We start from the raw sequence: 22679 nt of genomic DNA on the forward strand, positions 1-22679 counted from the left end.
ATCCAAGTGAATTGGATTTAGGTCAGGGAGGGCTGTGCAAAGTCACCAGCCTAAGTTTCTCCTCCAGAGCCAAAGCATTAAAAGCACTATACAAATGTGACTCACCTCTTCTCTGCCCCTGGAAAAGTTCCTCTATCTGGGTTAGCCAAATTACAACTCCCCCATTCCTCAAAAAATCTTAATTTCCACATTTTCTCTGAACATTTCCCTAAAGCTTGGCTTCAAACCCAAGTTCTATTAAAGGAAACGAGACAACCTCTCTCCATTAAAATCTGTTATTTAGGACATTGTTCTTGTTTATCTATCCTCTTTTTCCTTTAGACTATAAACTAGAAGTAACAAGTGCTGGAATTGGAGTCAGGAAGATCTAAATTCTGCCTGTCAGTTATTAGCTGTGTAAGCCTGGACATCATTTAACCTATCTTAGCCTCAGTTTCCTCATCTGTAAGATGGGCACCTACCTCCCAGGGTTATTATGAGGATCCGAAGAAATAATTTAAGTAGAGTATTTTGCAAATCTGTAATTGCTATATAAATGCTAGCTATTATTATTATTACTACTGTTATTTTAACATCCCAATTAATCCCTAATTGATATTTATTAATTAGCGGACATTACTTGCATCCTGGAAAATTACAAAACAGGTGCTAGCGCCACTTTCTCCCTTTGCTGCCCGCATCCCTCCCTTTTCTACCCTTGCTTTGAACCCAAAGTTTTGCTTTTCTTCCTGCTTAATTCCCTCCCCTCTCAGTCGCTGCTAAAACCCGGAGTAGAGAGAAAATTTAGCCATCCAGGCTCTTACGTGATCGCAGCGGTGTGCGCAGGCGCGGGAGCCGGGGCAGCTCTCGGTAGCAAGTAGGGAGGAAGCTTGGGCTCTGCTGGGGGAGGAGGATGATGACTGCAGCAGCAGCCGGGGAAGGGGCGCACAGCCCCAGCCCCGCAGCCGTGTCTCTCGGCTTGAGCGTGGCTGTGGTTTCCAGCCTGGTGAACGGATCCACTTTCGTGCTGCAGAAGAAAGGCATCGTGAGGGCAAAGAGACGAGGTACGGGGCAGGGAACGCGCTGGTTCCCTGGCACTCCTTCCCCCGGGCGCCTTTAACGCGGGTGGGGTGGGATTGACAGCGGTGAAAGCTTCGGGGGGGGGGGGACGTTTAAACCGTTCAGGTTTGTGTTGGCCCCGGGCCACCTAGGGATGCTTCCCCCTCTCTCCCCTTCTCCGCACCTCCCTCCCCCGGTATCGTCTATAGCTGATGCTTCTCCGGGTGATGCTGTCACCCTTTCCCCAGTAGCCCGAGTGGTCCATAGCGCCCACCCCTGCGGAAGATGGGCTAAGTGCAGTGTGAGCAGAGGCAGGGATGGAGCTGCAGCGCCCATCCGCACTTGGGAGCGCAGCCGACCCACCCCTGCTGCAGAGCAGCGGGGCTCCGCTCCGGTCCCTAAGGTGTGTGTCCTGCTCAAGTGAGAGTCTTTTCTGTAACCTCTGTTTCCTTCCTTTGGCCGCAGTCACTTCCCCACCCCCCACCCCCACCCCATCCAACTATATTCTAATATTGGGGTAGGGTGTTTGTTAAGGTTGAGTTTTTCATTTTTTTTTTTAGTTCTGTAGACGGTTAGCAGGTACACAGCTTGGGCTTTTGGAGAAGCATTGGGCGTAGGTTAAAATTTTTTTTTTCACTTAAAGCACTAATTAAAGAGAGTTTAGATCCCTCTGGGTATGTAGGTATGTGATCTACTCAGGGGTGACTCGTAAATAGCACTGGCTACCAGAGAACAGAGGATCAAACTAGTGAAGAAACCTCCAGAGGTCATGTCCATTCTGGAGAACCTTCTATTCAAACAAACTTCAAGAAGTTATTCTTACGTCCGTTCAAATACCTGCTTTCCTCTCCTCTCTCCCCGCCCCCACCAGTGTAAAATGAGAGGAAAGTGCATTTTAAAAATATTTCTGTTCCCTTCTGTTGGATAATCCTATCCTCAATTGGGAAGCATTTAACCTTTATCTGAGAATGAAATTCTCTTAAGTACTTCAGCCACAGTTTATCCTATATCAGCTTTCAAAGCATCAGAGAGGAAAATAATAGTTTTCCATTCAAGAGCTGAAAGAGGAATAGCATTAGAGAGAAAAACATACAGTAGTTTTCATTTAAGGAAGAGATTTTGGTGATTCAAACTGTACTTTGTCTCTCTGTCCTGCTTAAAGTTTGATCTCCTCCAAAGTAAGTAACCATTTTCATTGTCAGAGTTTTAGTTACTTTCACATTAAAGAAATGTTACAGACTTTGAAACCTTTCCTTAAAGCCAGATTGTGTGACATTACTTGGGGCTGTTAGCAGACTTTTAAATTCATCTATTTTTCTCTTATAGTCAACCTCCAATCTTCTAATTAATTAGATAAAATGATTAGTGACATTTTAGTGTTAATTAAACACTAGGAAAGGGAAGCATTATAGACATAGTACTGATTAGATCCTGACTAGCAACATTGAGTTCATTGTAAAAGTATCAAAGAATATGGCCATTCAACTCCAAGGCTGGTGGAATTCTAGGCAGACCTGTCAACTCAAACCCTTCCTCTCTTAAAAATCAACTCTTTTGCTGATGTCAATCCTGCCACCCTCATTCCTGGTAACATCTGGACAAATGGCACTGATATTGCCAGTGCTTTCTATCCTATAGATTGAAGTTATAGTTCAGGATGATAGATTAACCTTGGGAGCTGCAGATCAAGCTCTCCTTTTCCCTATATCTGGTCCCCATTAATTTTGTAGAATAGCAGTCTGAACCTCTTAGCTTAAGCTTAGCTCCTGGTCAGCCTCCTACTTATGCCATTTCCACTCCACTATTACCGATGGAAATACATACCCCACCTAGACAGGGAGATGGTGTAGTGGATAGATAGAGTGTTGGGCTTGGGAAAATTTAAGTTCGGATTTTTGCCTCAGCTGGTTACTTCCTGTTAGAACTTGGGCAAGTCACTTAGTGTTTTTAGCCTCCATTTCTTCATCTGTAATATGAAAATAGTAATAATAGCACCTTATTCACAGGGTTACTATCAGGATGAAAGGAGATAATATATGTAAAAAACTTGCTTTGCCAACTTTGAAGAATTTTATAAAGGTTAGCTATCATAATTACCATAGTCTTCTATCCACTTTAAGGGGAAGCCTGGGCTAGACCAGTCCAATGTTAATGAAATCCACCTGCTTTAATATTTAATACTTTGAGGATCAGCTGTTTCTTTGGTGTGCTTACTTCTTACATGGATGTAGATTGTAATCTATCACTGCCGGTAAAATCCGTCACCTGGTGCCCAAGCTTCTGACGATGAACCTCTTAGCTAATCTGGTTCAGTTACGCAGCCTATTGCTGGGCCTGGACTCTCAGTGCTGGCAGTGTTTTGAGAACCCAGTCAGTCACCTCCAAATCCCAATGTGACATTAGAATAGGATTTTAATGTGGTTTACCAAAACTGAAGGAAGTGGTTGACATGCTGTTCAAGGACCGGGCTGTTGAGTAGGCCTCAGGAGAAGTTTGTGAAAATAAAAACTGCTTTCTTGACACATTTTCCACTTTTACATTAGTGGGAAGCCCAAGAGAAAACCATGGGAAAGAGACCCAAATTTTCCTGAGAACACAATACCAATCAATGGTAATGGGAAGAAATGAGAACAGATTGTGTTTGAAAAAGGGGGTATCTACCTATCTTTGCTTTATTAAGTATTCTCCCAGGAGTTGAAGGTTGTGCTCCAGAATGGGAGCCTTGTTATAATATAACTAATGCCTCATTCCTAAATCCCTGTCATTCTTTACTGAAACCCACCAGAACATACTTCTCTCACCCACTGTTTGCCAGACTGCCATTTTTTTAGTTCTGTCTGCTGTAATTTTTACCAATGACTTGAATCAAGTTGTAGATGATATGCTTATTAAATTTGCTGGTGACATATAACTGGGAGAGATGGTTATTTCACTGAATAAGTCAGACTCTAAAAAGGTCCTTGACAGGTTAGAGAAATGGGCTAAACTGAAAACTATAAAATTCAGTAGGGATAAATGTAAAGTCTTACCCTTCGGTCCAAAAACACAATTTCATAAGTGTACTATGGGGGAAGCTTAGAAAAGTGTTTGAAAAAGCTCTGAGAGTTTTAGTGGCCTGAAAGCTCAGTATGAGTCAGCATTGTGATGGGGCAGCCAAAGAATGGGCAGCTAGATGGTGAAGTGGATAGAATACTGGGCCTGGAGTTAGGAAGACTCCAGCCTCAGACACTCCCTAGATGTGTGACCCTAGGTGAGTCACTTAACCTTATTTGCCTCAGTTTCCTCATCTGTAAAATGAGCTAGAGAAGGAAATGGCAAACCACTCCTGCATGTCTGCCAAGAAAACCCAAAATGGGGTCACAAAGAGTCAGCTATAACTGAACAACAGACAACAACAACAAAAAAAGCTAATGTGAATATTGGATGCATTGAGAAGTATGTTTCTAAGAATGAAGGTTCTGCAGTACTCTGGTCAGGGCACAAATCTAGAGTATTGTGTTGAGTTTAAGCATCCAAAGAGCCTTGAGGCCATGTTATATGAGGATTATTTGAAGGAACTGGAAATATTTAAAGCCATGATAGCTGTCCTCAGGTATTTGAAGCACTGTCCTGTGACAGAAGGATTAGACTTGATCTGTTTGACCCCAGAAAGCAGAACCAGGAATGATGGGTAGAAGTTGCAAAAATAGAAATTTAGACTTAATGTCAAGAAAAATTCTGTTAGGGGTGGTCAAAGGTACTGTGGGTTGCCTCAAGAAGTAGAGTTCCCCTGGGTTAGAGGTCTTCCAGCAGAGACTTGACAATCATTTGTTGGGTTGCTATTCCCTCTGTTAATTACTTCCTCATTATCCTGAATGTAGCTTGATTTGTGTATACTTGTTTGCATGTTGTCTTCCCAATTGGATTGTAAATCTCTTGAGGGCAGAGACTACCTTTTGCCTCTTTTTGTATCCCCAGGGCTTAGCACAGTGCCTGGCACATAGTAGGTGCTTAATAAATGTTTATTAATTGAATATTATAGTGGGAAATCTTTCAGGTATAGGTTGAACTAGCCTTTATTACCCCTTCCAGCACTAAAATTCTGTTATTCTTATTGACTCGTTTATAATAAAAAAAAATAAAACTCAACCCACATTTTCCTCTGGGCTAAAACCAAAATAAAAACACTAAAACCATGATCAAACCCCCAGAAGAAAAGACTCACAGTTCTTTGTCAGCATCACTCACAGTGCTAAAGAGAAAGCCAAGGCTTTCAAATATAAAAGAAGTTCCATACACAAGTTGACCAAGAGTCAATTTTTTTTTCCTCTGTGCCTTTGGCAATTCATGGGATTAGTAACAATATTCTAAGCAGATTTTACCAAATGCCTAGGGAAGACAATTATCTCAAAGTCATGAGAGTTGCAAAAGGTAATTAAATTAGTTTGATTAGTCAGATTCTAGAATGTAAGTGTTCTATTCTTAGTTTCTAGAATTATGGCCCATGAGTGCCTTCTTTGAGATCTTTAAATACATTTAAACACATAAATATATTTGACAGTAGTACTCTAGGCAGGAAATAGAGGCTTCCTTACTTAGAGAGAACAGTTCCATATCAGAGTGAAAAGATTTCATCCTGTAAACAAAACAGGGATAGAAAAAGCTGAATGTGGAACCCAGTAACGTAGCTGTGCTCACAGTCATGTATCAGCAGTTTGTTGCAATGGAAACAATGCTGAATTTAAGGGACAGGGTCTGCCATCAACTACATTGTGAGTCTGCACAAGTTATTTAAACCCTAAGTTTCTTTTTTTTTGTCAGTAAAATCACGGGGTTGGATGGCTCTTAAGGTAAGGTTCCCCCCAGCTCCAAATCTATGATTCTATGATTGCCTGCCTTATGATTTCAGGATCTCCATTCTTTCATTATCCATCATGTCTTCTTTGCATCATATCTGTCTATTAATTTTGCTTATGTTAGTGATGGCAGGAGTTTTAGATATGACTTGAAATTGACTAGCTGCTTTGTGGGGGTTTTTTTGCACAGCTGTACATCTTTCAGTATTTAAAAACACAACCACATACACATTTATTAATTTCAAGACACCATGTGTTAGACAACAAGTGTACTGACTTCTAGATTACTACCCCATTCGGGCACACATATGCCACCTAAAACTAATTAGCTTAAAGCAACTTTTATATTTATACTAATAGAGAAGAGAGAACATAAGATTGAAAATGGGCAGATAATTCACACAACGCCTCTTATCAAGTTTCAGAATCAGCTTTTTTGGGGGGGAGGGCCAATTCTAAGGATGAGTAAAATTGACTGGTAGTTTTATTTCTTTATTCTGTTTAGTACCTGTACCCTGATGTTTAAGCTAATGAGAAAAATAGTATGAGAGACTAATCAGACCCTGGATAATCAGACATTGACTTTTTCATATAACCCCTTTTGAAGAAAAATTGCCACTCTGCAGCATAACTCTGTAAGAGGCCTTTAGCTTTATGGAAAACAAATTCTAGAATTGAGACCTCTCCATTGTAAATGTCAGTTACTCAGAAGTGCAGTAGAATTCTTCATTTCCTAAAATTGTGCATGGTCTCAACTGTGATCATGATGGTTATTATGAATTTAAAACTTTTACCTGAACCGTAGATGTTAAGAGTTTAAGACTTTCACCTAGGTAGCATAATATAATGATAATACCAGGAATCTAGGTGGTGCAGTGGGTTGACTGCCAAGCCTGGAGTCAGGAAGACTTATCTTCCTGTCCAAATCCAGCCTCAGACACTTATTATTTGTGTGATCCTGGGCAAGTCACTTAACCCTGTTTGTCTCAGTTTCCTCATCTGTAAAACGAACTGGAGAAGGAAATGGCAAACCACTCCAGTACCTCTGCCAAGAAAACCCCCAAATGGGGGCATGAAGAGTCATAAAGAGTTGACAGGACTGAACAACAATAATAACACCAGAAAAATATATATGGTAGTTTAATGTGAAAAGGGTAATTGAATCTTTTTAGTTAAGGTTTTGAGTGATGTGGTTGAGACAAATGATAGGAGTAGAGATGGTTATAAATATATGTGAACTTGGTATTGGGTCTGCTTTTAGGTGCTATAAAATAAGTAAGAGGCACCATGGTCTAATGAATAGACAGCTGGCTTTGGAATTGGAAAGACATGGGTTCGAGTACAACTTTTGAGTTTACTGACTATATTTTGTTGCTGTTGAGGTTGTCGAGTCATTTCAGCAGTGTCTGACTTTTCATGACCTCATTTGGCTATATGGCCCAATGCAAATGGCTTAACCTCTCAGTATTACAAAGTAACTCTGTAAGGCCACACATTAGCGATGAGTTGCCTAGCTGCCTTGGTAGAAGATGCTTCCTACACCAGTGAAATCACAGGTCCTGTCTTTAAAAAAAAAACAAACCAAAAACAAGTTATGGAGCAAGAAAAGTAACACAGGAAAACATTTCTGGATGTCATATGATAGAGCCTTAGTGCAATTAATGAGAGGTCTTTACTTAGAGGAAAAACTGGAATCTCTGATACGGAACTAATTTGTCCCCAGTAGGAATTTCCAACTTGTCGGTAACCAACTGGACAGTAACAGTATCCAAGGCTGTTGCTAGATCTAATACCATCTGATCTTTATCCAATGCTAAAAGGAGATCTCTGTATCAGCTATTCTTTGTCAAGCGGTTGGAGGATGTCACAGGATTCCAAATGCCTCACCCTGCCCTGGTGGATCATCTTTCCATAAAGAGATAATAGTGTGTGGAAAATAAGAGCTTCTGCTACAGATATTGGCATTGAAAAAAACAAATAAATGCTTTAAATAAGACTGTGTCTAGTAGAACATGTACTTTACAAATAGTAACTTATCCTTATTTCTACGTGATAGAATTGAAAATAGATTACAAACTCCAATTTTAATCTAGTCCAGCAGTTCTCAAAGTGTGATCCATGGACCCCTGAAGTGTCCACAAGATCAAAACTATTTTCATAACAATACTAAGACATCATACTAACTCTTTTCCAACTATATATCTGTGCAAAGTACATTTTTCTTCATACACTTTAACCAAAACAACATCGCAACAGATTGAATGTAGAAGAAAATATGAAAATCAAACTGTCTATTAAGCTGGGTGTTAAGGAAATGTGCAAATAAATGTAAAATAATGTATCTTTTCATTAATTTTTTGTTTTGGAGAGTAAATTTTTTTTCATAAAATGTTATTCATGTTTGTAGTAGATTTATTATTTTAAATGAATGTATAAATATTTTTAAAATTTTTCATCTTTCATTTCTAATATGATAAATATTGATAGATGTAATCCTTATAAACAAAAGCTTTGGGTACCTTAATAATTTTTAAGAATGTAAAGGGCCTAGAGACCAAAACGTTTTGAGAACTACTACTCTAGGCCTTTAAATTCATTTTTCTATTTCATATTATTACAGACTTTGAGCTGGAAAAGTGACTTTGGAAGTCATCTGATCCAACCACCTCATTTTACAAATGAAGTAACTAAGGCCTGGGGAGGTTAAATGATCTACTTAAAATCACCCTGGTAGTAAGTCTCAGAGGTAGGATTTGAACCCAAGTGCTCTGACTTCAGAGCCAATGTTCTTTTCACTGTACTATCCGTATTTCCTTGTCTAGTCAATAATTATCCAAAGTAAATCTTGCTTAACAATATTGTAAAGACATTAAACTTTTAAAGTCTTAGGAACTCTGATCAACACAATGCCCAACCATGATTCCAGAGGTCTCATGATGAAACAGACTACCCACTTCTTGATAGAGAATGAGAGACTCAGAATGGAGATTACAATAGATTTTTTTGACATGACTAATGTATGACCCTGAACAAGTCGCTTAACCCTGTTTGCCTTAGTTTCCTCATCTGTCAATGAGCTGGAGAAGAAAATGGCACTTTGCCAAGAAAACTCCAAATAGGGTCACAAAGCATTAGACGTTACTGAAATAACTAAACAACAAAAAGGCAGCAATTTGTTTTGTTTGACTATATGTATTTATAACAAAGGATTTTGTTTTTCTTGCTTTTTTTTTAAAGTAACAAATGTTTTATTTTATATTTTAAAAGAATACTGTTAACAAACTATTTTTAAGTAGGTTCATGCATCCTTTATAAACACAATTTATTCCAATCCATCGTCTACATTATTTAAACATAACTATTTAAAATTTATGACATTACTCTAAAGAAGGCACATGGAAAATGATACATATTTTAAGCATATTCACCTAAATACACTAGAATGATTACTTAAAGAAATGGTTGGGGAGGGGAGAATTCATTCACAAATCAAATGATACAAAGCTGATTTCTCAAGAAACAAAAAAGTATTCTATTTGAAGCAATTACGGTATTTCAAGAAATCTGGAGGCATCTTAAGAGGTGAGAGGACTTCACTGTTTTTGTCAGAATTCATGTTTAATTTGCCCATAAAAATTTATTATGTATATGCCATATTTTCTGCAGTGAGTAGAGCACCAGCCCTGGAGTCAGGAGGATCTGAGTTCAAATCCAGTCTCAGACATTTGACACATGTACTGGCTGTGTGACCTTGGGCAAGTCACTTAACCCCAACTGCCCTGCCAAAAAACCAAAAAAAAAAAAAGAATAAGGGGTTGTATTTCTATGAAAGATGGGAGGTGATATTTTAAAAGAAGAGTTAACCTTTCTCCAGAAAGTTAGTAATAGTTGATTTTCTGAAATATTCTATGGCTAGAAAGATATGTGAGTTTTGATTAGATTCAACCAATTATTACAGTTAGCTTTGTGCATATGTATATATCAAGCACCTAAAGTCAATTTAAACATTTGAAAATGATTACAACATGGTCCATAGGATCTTGGATTTATAGTTGGAAAGGTCCTAAGAGACCATCTCGTTCAGCCCTCTTGTTTTATAGATGAGGGACCTGAAGGCATGGAGGTTAACAGATCAAGGGAAAGGTGTTATTTGCATGTAGGCCCTTTGACTCCAGAGGCAGAAATCTTTTTATAATTCTCTGCTGCCACCTGTTTTACTTCTATTTAAAATGAAAGCACCATTTAGGTGTTGTTCCAAATTAATTTACAGCGTGCTTAGATTTTTCATAAAGAAATGAACTTTAGTGGAAGTCAAGTAAATGATATATATGTGTAAGCCTGTTTAGCTAATGATTCTGTTTCTTTTTCTTGCTTTCTAATTTGGGGAGGGGAGGTACAAAGGTAGGAGGAAGAGATGAATCTTTGTTTTTTAAAAAATTAAATGTAATTTTTAAAAAGCAGATCTTGCTTTTGAATATTTTATATTTATTGTCCCTCCAACCAAGACTTATAAATTGGATCTCCATTTTACATTCATTCTGAGAGATTAGAAGGTCTTCCTTTTAAGTCAAAACATTTAATTCTTTACGTATCTGACACAGTCCTTGTGATTCTGGGTAAGGAAGAGCCAAGAAAGATGGTTGAGGAAGTTTTCCCCAGGGGCTCTGTATACCCATGAAATCACAGGTCTGGTTAAAAGTTTTCTAAAAATTTTTTTTGATAGTTCACTCACAATACGGGTAAAATAGGATTTTGTGTATTGGCCTGAGAGCCTGATCGCCATGTATAATATTCTCTTTGGTGGGGGGGCGGGGGAGATGAGTTCTGAGTTCCTTCTGTTGTTCAGTCATTTTTGAGTCATGTTCGACTCTTTGTGACCCCATTTGGAGTATTCTTGGCAGAGATACTAGAGGGGCTTGCCATTTCTTTCTCTAGCTCATTTTACAGATGAGGAAACTGAGGCAAACAGGGTGAAGTGACTTGGCCAGGATCACACAGCTACTTAGTGTTTGAGGCCACAATGAAATTCAGGAAGATGAGTCTTCCTGACTCCAGGCCTGGCACTCTGTCCAACTGTGCCACCCAGCTGCCTTGAGTTCCATATAACCAACTAGTAAATAGACTTCCAAATTATCCATTAATTATGGAATACCTGTATCTATAAATCAGTGCTAATATTTACAGTATATATTTAGCTACATTAACATCAAGAAGCAAGTTCTTTCTTTTTAACTTTTTAGAAGGACTCAGCTAAGACTATATAACTTGTAAAACCTTTTTGAAGGAAAGGCATTAATTCTTAAAGGGCACAGAGTCTCTCATTCTGCACTCTTTGTGGTAAGCAGACACTTATTTTGTTACTAGTCACACCATGTCGGAGTAGAGGATCTTTTTTTATTCTATGATCATTAGGATTAGTATAAATCCCAGATATATTTGCATATATGCAGAATAGAAAATGCATATTACAAGCAAATTTTTCACATAGATTTATAGCTAAATATTACATGCTTAGGCATAAGATTTATATGTGCCAACATTACTGGCAATTGGCATCATGATTTCTACAAATCTCTTTTGTGTTTTCTACAAGCACTTCTTTGTCTGACAGTTCAAACTGCCATGCTCAGATTTAGCTCAGTTTCCCAAGGTTTCTCAACAAAAGGGAAAAGCAGAACCATGAGCTAGCATTCCAGTTGGGGATTTGGGGTAAGTTGAGAGGTAATATGGCAAAACCACAGCATTGTAGCATCACAGATTTTAAAGCTGCAATGTCTACAGATGGCATCTATGTTAGAAATTAAAAAACAAACAACCCATCCCAAATATTAATATACCACGTAGATTTGTGAGTATATCCTGCTTGGGGAAAACCTTTGTGAACTGATACAGAACAGAGTGAGCAGAGTTGGAGAACAATTTACACAATAACAGCAAAGGTGTAGAGAAAAACAGTTCTGAGACATTAGAACTCTGATCAATGCAATAATAAACCACAAGACCGTAAGACTGAAGGCGAAACATGCTGCTCACCTCCTGCCAGAGAGATGATGAATTTGAAATACAGACACATATTTTTCAGGCATGGCCATTGTGGACATTGGTTTTACTAGACTATGAGTGTTTATGAGGGTTTTGTTTGTTTTTTGATTCAATGTAGGTGATACTGTGGCAGGGGCAGACTATTAAATGCATGTAAAAATAAATAGATTTTTTTTCAAAATGGCAAAGAAAATTATACACACATATAAATACACATGCAAATATCTCCAGTCAGGCTGAAGCCAGAGGCACTAAATTGTAACTGCATTTGATGGAGGCAGCTTGATTCAGCAGAAAGCTTGCTGTCTCTGGAATCAGAGGATCTGGGTCCATAGGCTGCCTCTGATGCTTACCATTTATGTGACATTGGGCAAACCACTTAACCTCAATTTCCCTATCTGTAAAATGAGAGGGTTGGACTAGATGGTGTCTGAAGACCCATCCAACAGACAATAAGTACACATTGATTAAGCATTGTGCCAGGGGTTTTCTTGGCAAAGATACTGAAATGGTTTGCCATGTCCTTCTCCAGCTCATTTTACAGATGAGGAAACAGGCAAACAGGGTTAAATGACTCGCCCAGGATCACAAGCTAGTAAGGGTATGAGGCTGGATTTGAACTCAGGAAGATGAGCCTGGTGCTCTCTCCACTGCGCCAGCTAGCTGTCCCATCAAGAAGCTTACCATCTGATAAGGGAGCCGTCACCTCAAAAAGCTTACAATCTAATGGGGGAGACAACATAATAACAAATATATACCAAATAAGCTAAATATAGGATAAATAGGAAATAATAAATAGAGGGAAGTTGGGGTTTTAGTTGGAATTTAATGGAAACCAGGGAGGTCAGTGGTCGGAATGGAAGAGGGAGAGCATTCCAGCATGGGGGATAGAGAGTCTGGCTGGAGCACAGAGATCTTTGACCATATGATATTAATCGTACTGATGATTCTATGTTAATATTGTCTGAGAGGAGAGTGTGCCTTAGAGAGAAAGACTCTGAGTTAGGATTTCAGAGGTAGGGTGGTAGGGTAGGGAGTTTTAAAAAGAGCCAAGAATAGAAAAATATTGAATAGAAGAGACCAGAAAGAGCCAGCTTAGACAAGGAAGACTGGTCAGCAGGTTAAGAAGGAAATAGGGACTTTCATAGACTGAGATGAAGGAAACTCAGCAGGGTAGCAAACATGTAGAGGCAGCCATATGTGGACGGAGGCATGCCATCAAATCAGGGTTCAAAGTGGCTTCGATGAGGGAAGTTTTAATCTAACACTCTTTGGCAGGTAGATCTGAGGCCCAGTTGAAAAGGGCTGTTGTTTCTCTAGCTACTAAGAAAGCAAATAATTTAACCACTTTAAGTCTCAAATTTCTCATCATTTGTTGTTGCTGTGGACTTAATAATAACAATAGCAACTAATATTTAAATAGTATTTTAAGGTTTGTGAAATACTTTCCTCACACCTACCCCATAAATATAATTTAGTCCCATTTTAATGATTAGAAAACTAAGCCAGGAGAGGCTGTGACTTGTAAGAACCAGATTAAAGTGTAATTGGGAAATATTTAACAAAGTAGAATAGAACACAGATAATATTAATATTTGGTCAATATGTGACCAGCAGGAATTCTTACGCATGGTTGAGTGATCCCTATTTCTTTTTGAATTCGCTATCACTCTTTTAAGTCTTACCTCTTGTAATAGAAATGACACCAGTTTTGTGTAGAATGACTTGGTTCCCTTTAAGGGTCAGGGAGGCTGCATCTTCGTTGGTTTGGCTTCCTTAACACCTGAAGTATAAAAGGCCCATATTATGAGGAATTGGCATGGGGCGGGGGGCGTTTATCTGAATTGCTGTTGCAATATAGGGTCTCCTACCTTTCTGATTTAGCCCTGTTGTCTTTGGAGTGGTATTTTATCTGAATTAGTATCAGTTTAAGCTCAAACATCATATCCTTTTTAATCTCATTCTATATAGCGTTTTTGCATTTTTAATAGCCCATTAGTCCCTTATTATGGGGCAAGTAGGTGGCCACAGTGGATATAATGCCAGACCTGGAATCAGGAACACTCATCTTTCAGAGTTCAAATCTGGCCTCAAACACATAACTAGCTGTGTGACCCTGGGCAGGTCACCTAACTCTGCTTGCCTCTTTTCTTCATCTGTAAAATGAGCTGGAGATGTAAATGGCAAACCACTCCAGTATCTTTGCCAAGAAAATCCCAAACAGAGTCATGAAGAGTCAGACACAACTGAAACGAATGAACAACAAAAAGTCCTTTATTATATTATAATCCTGAGCGTGAATAACTGGACTGAATGTATTGAGTGAAGCCTAGCCCCAAATTCCACTACACTATGCGTTTTTTCCATTCAAGGTAATAGATGGGAGATTGTAACAACAACATTACTAGCAGCTGTTGTGGAGGTGTAAGACCAATAACACCAGCACGCAGGAAGGCTGCTAGCACAGGCTCCTTGATCTGCTTTTCTAAGGAAAGCAACTTTAAGGGCTTTACAATCTCACTTTAATTAAAGATATATATATATATCATTCCCTTAGTTCAGGGGAAAGACTCAGCACCCTGAACTTCAGAGAAAACACAAACATAAATTACAAGCAGAAATTATATAAACCGAGCAAATAACACAAATCAGCAGATAGGGCTTTTAACTATCTGTCCATAGCAATACATACATAGTTACCAGAGAGAGAAGGACCAACATCTGGATTTTCAAAGCGGGGCGGGGAGGGGGCTCCTTAATGGCTACCCAGAGTCTCGTCTGGCCAAATCACATGCACTCACCATCAATGAGTGAGCCCCTATATATATGTGTATATGTGTGTGTGTGTGTGTATATGTGTATATATATATATATATAGATATACACATACACACACACATATATATATACATACATATACATATATATACACATATACATATATACATACACACATATGTATGTACTTCTTCAGGGTCAGAGGATGTCACAACCATGTAACTCAAACTCATATGACCTAGGCCTTCCTGTGATTTAAGCAGGTCATCAAAGACTCTTGATTCAATCAAAGACTCTTGATTCAAACAGAGGCAAGACTCAAAAGCACTTGAATGCCTTAGTGCTGAAAAGTACTCAAACAAAAAACATTAAAAAGTCCCACCCTGATTGCTATTACAGAGATAAATGCATGTCATAGTAGCTTCCCTTATGAAATTGAAACTTTACTGAGTTTAAAAATAAGTTTTAGAAAGCATTGGGGAGACAAGACCTAGAGGGAAATTATATATGTGTATATGTGTGTGTATATATATATATGTATATACATATATATATATATATATATACAGAGAGAGAGTCTTAAATTATTATTTTTATCTTTACTTGGCTATCATCTTAATAAGAGATAATTAACCCCATGGGAGAATATAAAGAGAGAAGAGAAGGCTCAGGATAGGATCTTTGGGGTATAACCACATGGGGCATGAATAAGGATTCAGCCAAGGAGTCTGAGAGTTGTCAGGTAGGCAGGAGGTGAACTAGGCAGTCAGTGCCACAAAAACCGAGAGTGGAAAGAGGATCCAGGAGGTGAGGGTAGTCCAATAGTGTCAAATGCTGCAGAGAAGTCAAGACGGATGAGGATTGAGAAAATGAAAATTCAGAAAATTCCAGTGAATTTGGAAATCAGTAGATTCTTGGTAACTTTGGAGATCTCTTTCAATTGATTGAGATGAGAAATCCAATTGCAAGGGACTGAAAAAAGGACAGAGAGGAAGTGAGCATAATAGAAGTGTCTTTGCACAGCTTTTTCTAGGTGTTTGGCTGTGGAAGGGAAGAGAGATATAGGATGCTGTTACTTGATTTTTGAAAGATTTGGAAGATGTAGGTGTGTTTATAGGCAATGGGGAAAGGGCCAATAGCTGGGGAGAGATTTAAAATTAGAGAGGAGAGATGTAATCATGGGGGCATCTGTTTGGAGGGATCGTGAGGGGATAGGATCAAGGGTATACATTGAGGAGTTGGTTGAACTTAGTGAAGAGAAGGGCTAGTTCCTCATCAGAGACTGAAGTGAAAAAAGAGAAAAATGGGGGATGATGTCATGGAATTCTGAGTTAGGGAAAAGAGTGGGCTCAGGCCTCTCTTTACTCAGTAAACTATGAGGTTGAGTCTTCTGCAAAGAGAGAGAGTGGAGTGCTAGAGGCAGCTCTGCCACCAGCTCCCTCTTAGTTCAGCTTCTTTGTTGGGATGAGACGAGGGAATTGAAAGTCACTGAACCATTCAGTCGGTATAGGCTTATTAAGCATCTACTCTGCTAGGCACTGTGCTAAGGTCTGGGGATACAAAAAAAAGAGGCAAAAGACGGTCCCTGACCTCAAGGAGCTCAGAATATAATGGTGCAGAGGGATAGCAAACAAACAAATATGTGCAAACAAACTATGTATTAGATAAAAAAGAAATAATTAAGAGAGGGAGGATGCTAGAATTAATACAGGTTAGGAAAGGCTTTCTGTAGAAGATGGGACTTAAAGGAAGCCAGAAGAGCCAGTAGGAGGAGATGAGGAGGCAGCAAATTCCAGGCCTTCATGAAGGACAGCCAGAGAAAATGCCTAGAATCCAGAGATAGAGTGTCTCATTCATGGAACAGCCAGGAGTAGGGTAAGGTGTAAGAAGAGTGGAGAAGTAGAAGAGGGCTAGGTTAAATAGAGGATTTTGTGTTTGATCCTAGAAATGATAGGGAGGCACTGGAGTTTATTGAGTAGGGGAGTGGTATGATTGGACCTGCCCTTTAGAAAAATCACTTTTGTGACTGAAAGGAGGATGGATAGGAGTGACGGGAGGCTTGATGTAGGCAAACCCACCAGCAGGTTATTGTAGTAGTCTAGGCATGAGGGGACGAGGGCCTGCACCAAAATGGCGTCAGTGTCAAAGGAGAGAAAGGGGCATATTTGAGAGATGTAGCCAAGGTGAAATGAACAGACGTTGGGAACAGATTGGATATGGGGTATAAGAGATAATGAGGAGTCAAGAATGATACCGAGGTTTTGAGCCAGAGGGACTAGGAGCGTGGTGTTAACTCTCAACAGTAATAGGGAAGTTGGGAAATTCAGAGGAAAAATAATGAGTTTGGTTTTGAACATGTTTAAGATGTCTACTGGACATCTGATTCGAGATGTCTGAAAGGCACTTGGAGATGTGAGATTGAAGATCAGTAGAGAGGTTAGGGCAGGATAGGTCTATTTGATAATCAGAAGCATAAAATTGTCTTTATATCTGTGGGGGCTGATGTAAAGTATCAGTAAAGTACCACCAAGTAAAGTAGTGCAGAGACAGAAGAGATGAGGACCCCGGACAGAACCCTGTGGACCACCTGCCATTAGAGAGTGTGATCTGGAGAAGGATCTGGTAGAGGAGAGTGAAAAGGAGCAATCAGAAAGGTAAAACAATAGCTAGAAAAGAATAGTGTCCTGAAGTCATAGAGAAGAAAGTATTGAGGAGGAGAGGTGGGTCCATAGTGTCAAAGGCCACAGAGAGATTGAGAGAATGAGGATTGAGAAAAAGCCATTGGATTTGGCAACTAAAAAACCATCGGTAACTTTGGAGAGAGAGGTTTCAGTGGAATTATAAAGCTGGAAGCTGTACTGTGAAAGGTTAAGAAGAGAGGGAGAGGAGAGAAATGGAGGCCCCTGTTGTAGGTGGCTTTTTTAAGGAGTTTAGCCACAAAGGGCAGAAGAGATATGGGACAATAGTTAGCAAAGATGGAAGGATCATGTGAGGATTTTTTCAGGATGGCAGAGGCATGGGCATGTTTGTAGGTGGTAGGGAATGATCTAGTAAACAGAGAAAGATCTAAAATAGGCGATAGACAACATGATTAGTATGGAAATGTTTTGCATGATTGCACACATAACCTATATCAAATAGCTTACTGTCTTAGGGAGGAGGAAGGGAGAAATTTTGGAACTTTAAATTTTTGTTTTTAAAAATGAATGTTAAAAATTTTCTTTACATGTAATTGGAAAAAATAAAATAGCATTTAAAAGAAAAAAGAAAGAAAAAAGTGATGGAGTGGGTCTTGTAGAGGGACCAATCTGTTGAAGGAGACTGAATGGAATGGAATCTATTGAGCAGGACGAAGAGTTAGCACTGGTAATGAATAAAGCCACTTCATCTTGTGAGACAAGGGTGAAAGAAGAAATAGTAGCAGAAGGCATTTATGACTTATGTGAAAGAAGGCAAAGGGGAAAAGGAAGAGCTTATGGTGAATGGCCTCAATTTTTTCTGTAAAACCTTAGGCAAGTTTCTCAGCTGAGAGAGCGGGGGAGGGGGAATCATGGAAGATTTGAGGAGGTATCATGAAAAAGTTTGAGAGAGCTTCAGTGGAGAGAGGGATAGTGAATTGATAAGGCAGGTATAGTAGGATTAATCGTCCAGTAGCAGAGGGCCCAGTTGAGGTTGTTTAACTTATATTTGTAATGGACTCAGGACAGGGACATGATTTTCTCCACCTTCTTTCAGCAGGAGCAAAGATAGTGAATGGTGGGAGTGATCCAAGGCTGAAGTTTAGCAGGATACAATCAACAAAATGATGAGAGGGCCAGGGACTCGAGAGGAGAGTGTAGAGGTAAATTGGTTCATCAAGGTGTTGAGATGGGGAAAAGAGGAGAATGGGCTTTGGATGATGGCGACAAGGGTTTAGAATCACTGGGATGTGTAGGATATGACTAGGTATGTGGAAATGTTCATCAGTGAGTGGAAGGCACCTGACCTATTCCCAAAGAGAGAGGAGTCTGGAGTCTGGTGCTAGAGTCAACTCCCCACCAACTTTCATCTTCCTCTTCCCCCAAGGGATGAGCCCCCCATGTTAAGAAATCCACCAAGTCATAGGGGCTTCATTTGCATGTGGGTGAAACTTTTTATGCTCTTAGGTGACCAGGAAGCTGTATCAATGGAGACAAGGGCCCAGTCAAGTCCCAGAGACAGTTTTGTTGCCCTTAGGAAAAGCTAAACCCTATTGTAGGAAATGGGGGAATCCTAGTCCTGCCACAGGGAAGGTGTGAGACTTAGAAAAGAGTTTTGGAACTTCACTTGAGGAGAATATGATAAAAAATCAATTAGGTGTAGTAAAAGTAATACCTTTTTATAGTGTCGAGACTTAATAACATAAATTGGTAGTGGTCCTAATGAGCACCACCGGCTAGGTGACTTCCTGCAGGACCCTCCAATGGCGTATGATAAGAAGAGGAGGCAATTGAGTAACCCAGAGTTTGATTTCACCTGAGCAGCTGGAGAAAGTAGTTTCATAGTTCTTGTTGGTGGGAGTTAAACACTTTGGGGGGGATGATGAAATCAAGGGTGTGACTCTATATTTTTGTTTGTGTGCCTTATATAGACTGAAGGCATAACTCATGGGTGTGGAGGGCATTGAGAAAGTAGGAGGTCAAAGTATTTGAAGAAAAATCAACATGTACGTTAAATACCCTGGTATCAGAGCAGAGGTTAGGGTGGAGGGGAAGACTGAGAGCCGAGAACTAAATTGCTTGAGGAAGGAGGAGATATAATTTAGGGACCATTAGATAATTGCCACTAGGAAGAGAGGTTGCTAGTGATGGAGAGGGGAACATGCTGACACCCCTGTTCAGGACCAATGTATTGAAGAATAGGGAGGAGAGGAGAGAAGGTGCAAACTGTATGAAAAAGGATGACTAGCTAATGAATGACAATGGATATCCATTTTCTTTTAGTGTTAGAGAAGAAGGGAGATTGACCTTGATGTTTATCAACTCCTCCTCTAGAGATCTCAAGGAGATCTAGAAGCGATCAAGTTCCTGAGTCTTGCACTCTGGGATGGATTGTGCTGATTAGAGACAGTTGGTTGTTGGAGGTTCTGATTCTGGAGATGGAGGAACTAGTACCTGGGATTGTAATAGTCAAGTTGAGATGTAATGATGTAAATTAAAACTACATTTAAGTAACTAAACTCACCTTCAGTGCAATGATCAGGAGAACATATTTTTCTCCCCTTGATGCTAAATATAGCATATGGCGACAAACTGGTTGCTATGACAATTCATTTGATTGGTTTCATTTGTCATAAGGGTGGGTTTGGAGAAGGGGTCAGGAAGAGTATATCTGAAAATGATGGTGGTATATTTTCCCCATATATACACATACACATACATACACATAAAGTGATGGGGAAGTGTATGAAACTTTCCATAGCAAACTGGAGTCAAATGCCGGGCTTCTCTGTAGGAAATTAAGGAGAAAGGGTCAAAGACCTTGCCAGGGTGTTGACCCCAAGTCTCCTACTTGGCTAGTTCACAAAGGGCAAATACTTAGCAATTTTTCATCTTTGTACCCCAAGTACATAACATACAATGAGTACTTATTAAATAATTTGTTAAGTTCAATCGAATGCTTTGCAAGATTGGTAGTGTCCTTGGCAGAAATAGAACAATGGCACAAAGGAGATGGTTTTGGGGATTAATTTGTTCACTGAGCTGGAACCGAGGTACAGGATATATGTAAAGGACTTGTGTTTGGAGGAGAATCCAGTACAGCATTTACCACTACATCGGGGTTTCGTGGTTTTCAGTGGGCAGTGTGTGGGACAGTGTTTCTACTCAGTTCTAGCTCTAGGTTTCTCTGTCAGTAAGTTAGGAATCAGACAGGAAGATAGCACATTAGGCTTCACTGTCTGAAACTGAAAAGGCCCTATTTGAACGAAGAATCTTCCATTGGTCTTCCAGTGATAGGTGTGTTTTGTAGGATTGTTTCAAATAACATTGTTATACCCCATTTAATTTGTGAAATTACTGAGAGTTGGTCATGTAAAACCTTCAGTTTGGGAACACAAGGAAGTAAGATAAGCACTAGTAAGATTAAATTTTCCTCTTATCCTTCCATTTCGTATTCCAAACCTCTCACTAAAGATGCCTGCTTATAGACTATGAACTGGCCTCAAAGTTGAACAGGAAGAAGCGAGTGAGGAAAATCACACAATTCTTTTAATGACCCTCAACAAGGGAAACAATTTAGGAGTACATATAGAATGTACAGAATAATAATATTAATGATCTTAATAATAATAATGTACAGAATAATAATATTAATGATTTAATAATAATGTACAGGGATAGGGGTGGGCACAGGGACTGGACCTATGATTTAATTGGTCCTGGGAGCCCCCTCTCCCTTGCTGAGGATACCCCCCACCACCACCAATACAAGTAAGATGCTTTCTGAGCAACGAACACTTAGAGTACCATAGAGTCACTTGGAGCACTAAAAGTTGGAATGATTTGCCTAAGGTCACACAACTAGTATATGTCAAAGACAGAACTTGAACCCAGCTCTTCCTGCTTCAAAGTCAGCTCTCTATCTACTACTCTGATAGCCATCCTTTAAGGAAAAGTGAAGCTACAGCTGTGGAAAGGAGCAGAGAGGGAGCTCTAGTCAGGGGGAAATGGTGTTTTAATAGGTGCATACAGGATATGGGTGGGGATTAGGAATGAGGATTAGAGTACAAGAGATGGAAATTTACTCCTAGTTTGTAGGTGGGAGTTGAGTATGGTTTCCTCCTGGTGATTGAGTAATCCAGGAATTGGGAGAAAACAATTGGGCAAGGGCAGAGGCCAGGGAGTACAGTAAATACAGTGCTGGGCCTGGGGTAAGGAAGTTCTGGGTTCAAATGTGACCTGAGAAACTTAGTAGCTGTAAGATCTTGGACAAGTTACTTCAGCTCTGTCTACCTCAGTTTCCCTGTCTATAAATTGAGGATAATAATAGCACCCACCCCCCGAGGTGATAGTGAGAGATATCTCAAATGAGATAATCATTATAAAGCACAGAGCCTGGCACATAGTAAGTGCTATCATCATCATCATCATTATCATCAGTCACCCTTCTCTTCTGGGGCTTACTTGGAAAGCTGGAGTACTAGGAAGGCAGTGATGTAGTTGGTCCCTCTCACATGGGCTGGTCTGGACCTGCATCATCTACCAGCTCCTGTTTAGCTGGCTTGGGTTGGGGGTCAGGGATCAAATATAACTTTAGTTTGTCATTTAAAGCTCTTCACAACTTGGTCCATTCCTACCATTACAGATTTCCTGCAATTTACCCCTTTTCTCAAACTCTGCCCACTCCTTACTTTTTGGGATGGTGCTCCATCCCCCATGTCTTTGACTTCAAATTTGCTGCACCACAAGCCTCGAAAGACTCCTTCCTCATTTCCCCCCTGTTAGAATCTCTGGTTTCCCATATTACTGAGCACAAGTAAACTTCTTCATGAAGCCTTTCCTTGACCTCTTAGCTGCCATTCTAATTTCATTTTACTTTCATGTTATTTTCCTTCAGTACCTCTGTTCTAGTCACATTGGCCTACTAACTATTCCTCATACACAGCATCACTTCACCTCCATGTCTTTTCACATATGGTCTTCCATTCCTGGAATGTTCTCTTTTTCTTCACCTCTTCCTAGAGACATATTGTAGTCTATTATTATCTAACAATCAGTTCACAAGAAGTTAAATTCTTACTATATTTGAAGCGCAGTGCTAAGTTTTGGGGATACAAAGACAAAAAAAACAAAAAAAGACCCTACCCTCAAGGATCTTACCTGCTTCACCTGCTTCTCAGAACCCCTACTTGCCTTGAAAGCATATATAGCTCACCAGAACCAGGAGAGCAATTTTTGCACAAGCCATAACATTGTAAAAGTGTACAATTTTGATAAGGAATGCTGCCTCCCACCTCCTGACAGAGAG

General features: G+C 39.7%; 1 protein-coding gene across 1 annotated transcript in view; it reads left to right on the forward strand.

Annotated features, from left to right (window-relative positions):
• The first annotated feature begins 827 nt into the window (after window positions 1–827).
• NIPA1 (NIPA magnesium transporter 1) overlaps window positions 828–22679 on the forward strand; it is a 56470-nt gene continuing 34618 nt past the window's right edge. Inside the window, exon 1 of the mRNA XM_036745447.1 lies at window positions 828–1043. Coding sequence (XP_036601342.1) covers window positions 893–1043 — 151 coding nt within the window. The 5' untranslated portion in view covers window positions 828–892. The remainder of the gene's footprint in view (window positions 1044–22679) is intronic.

The sequence above is a fragment of the Trichosurus vulpecula genome, chromosome 2 (genome assembly GCF_011100635.1).
Source record: "Trichosurus vulpecula isolate mTriVul1 chromosome 2, mTriVul1.pri, whole genome shotgun sequence".
Classification (NCBI taxonomy): Eukaryota; Metazoa; Chordata; class Mammalia; order Diprotodontia; family Phalangeridae; genus Trichosurus; species Trichosurus vulpecula.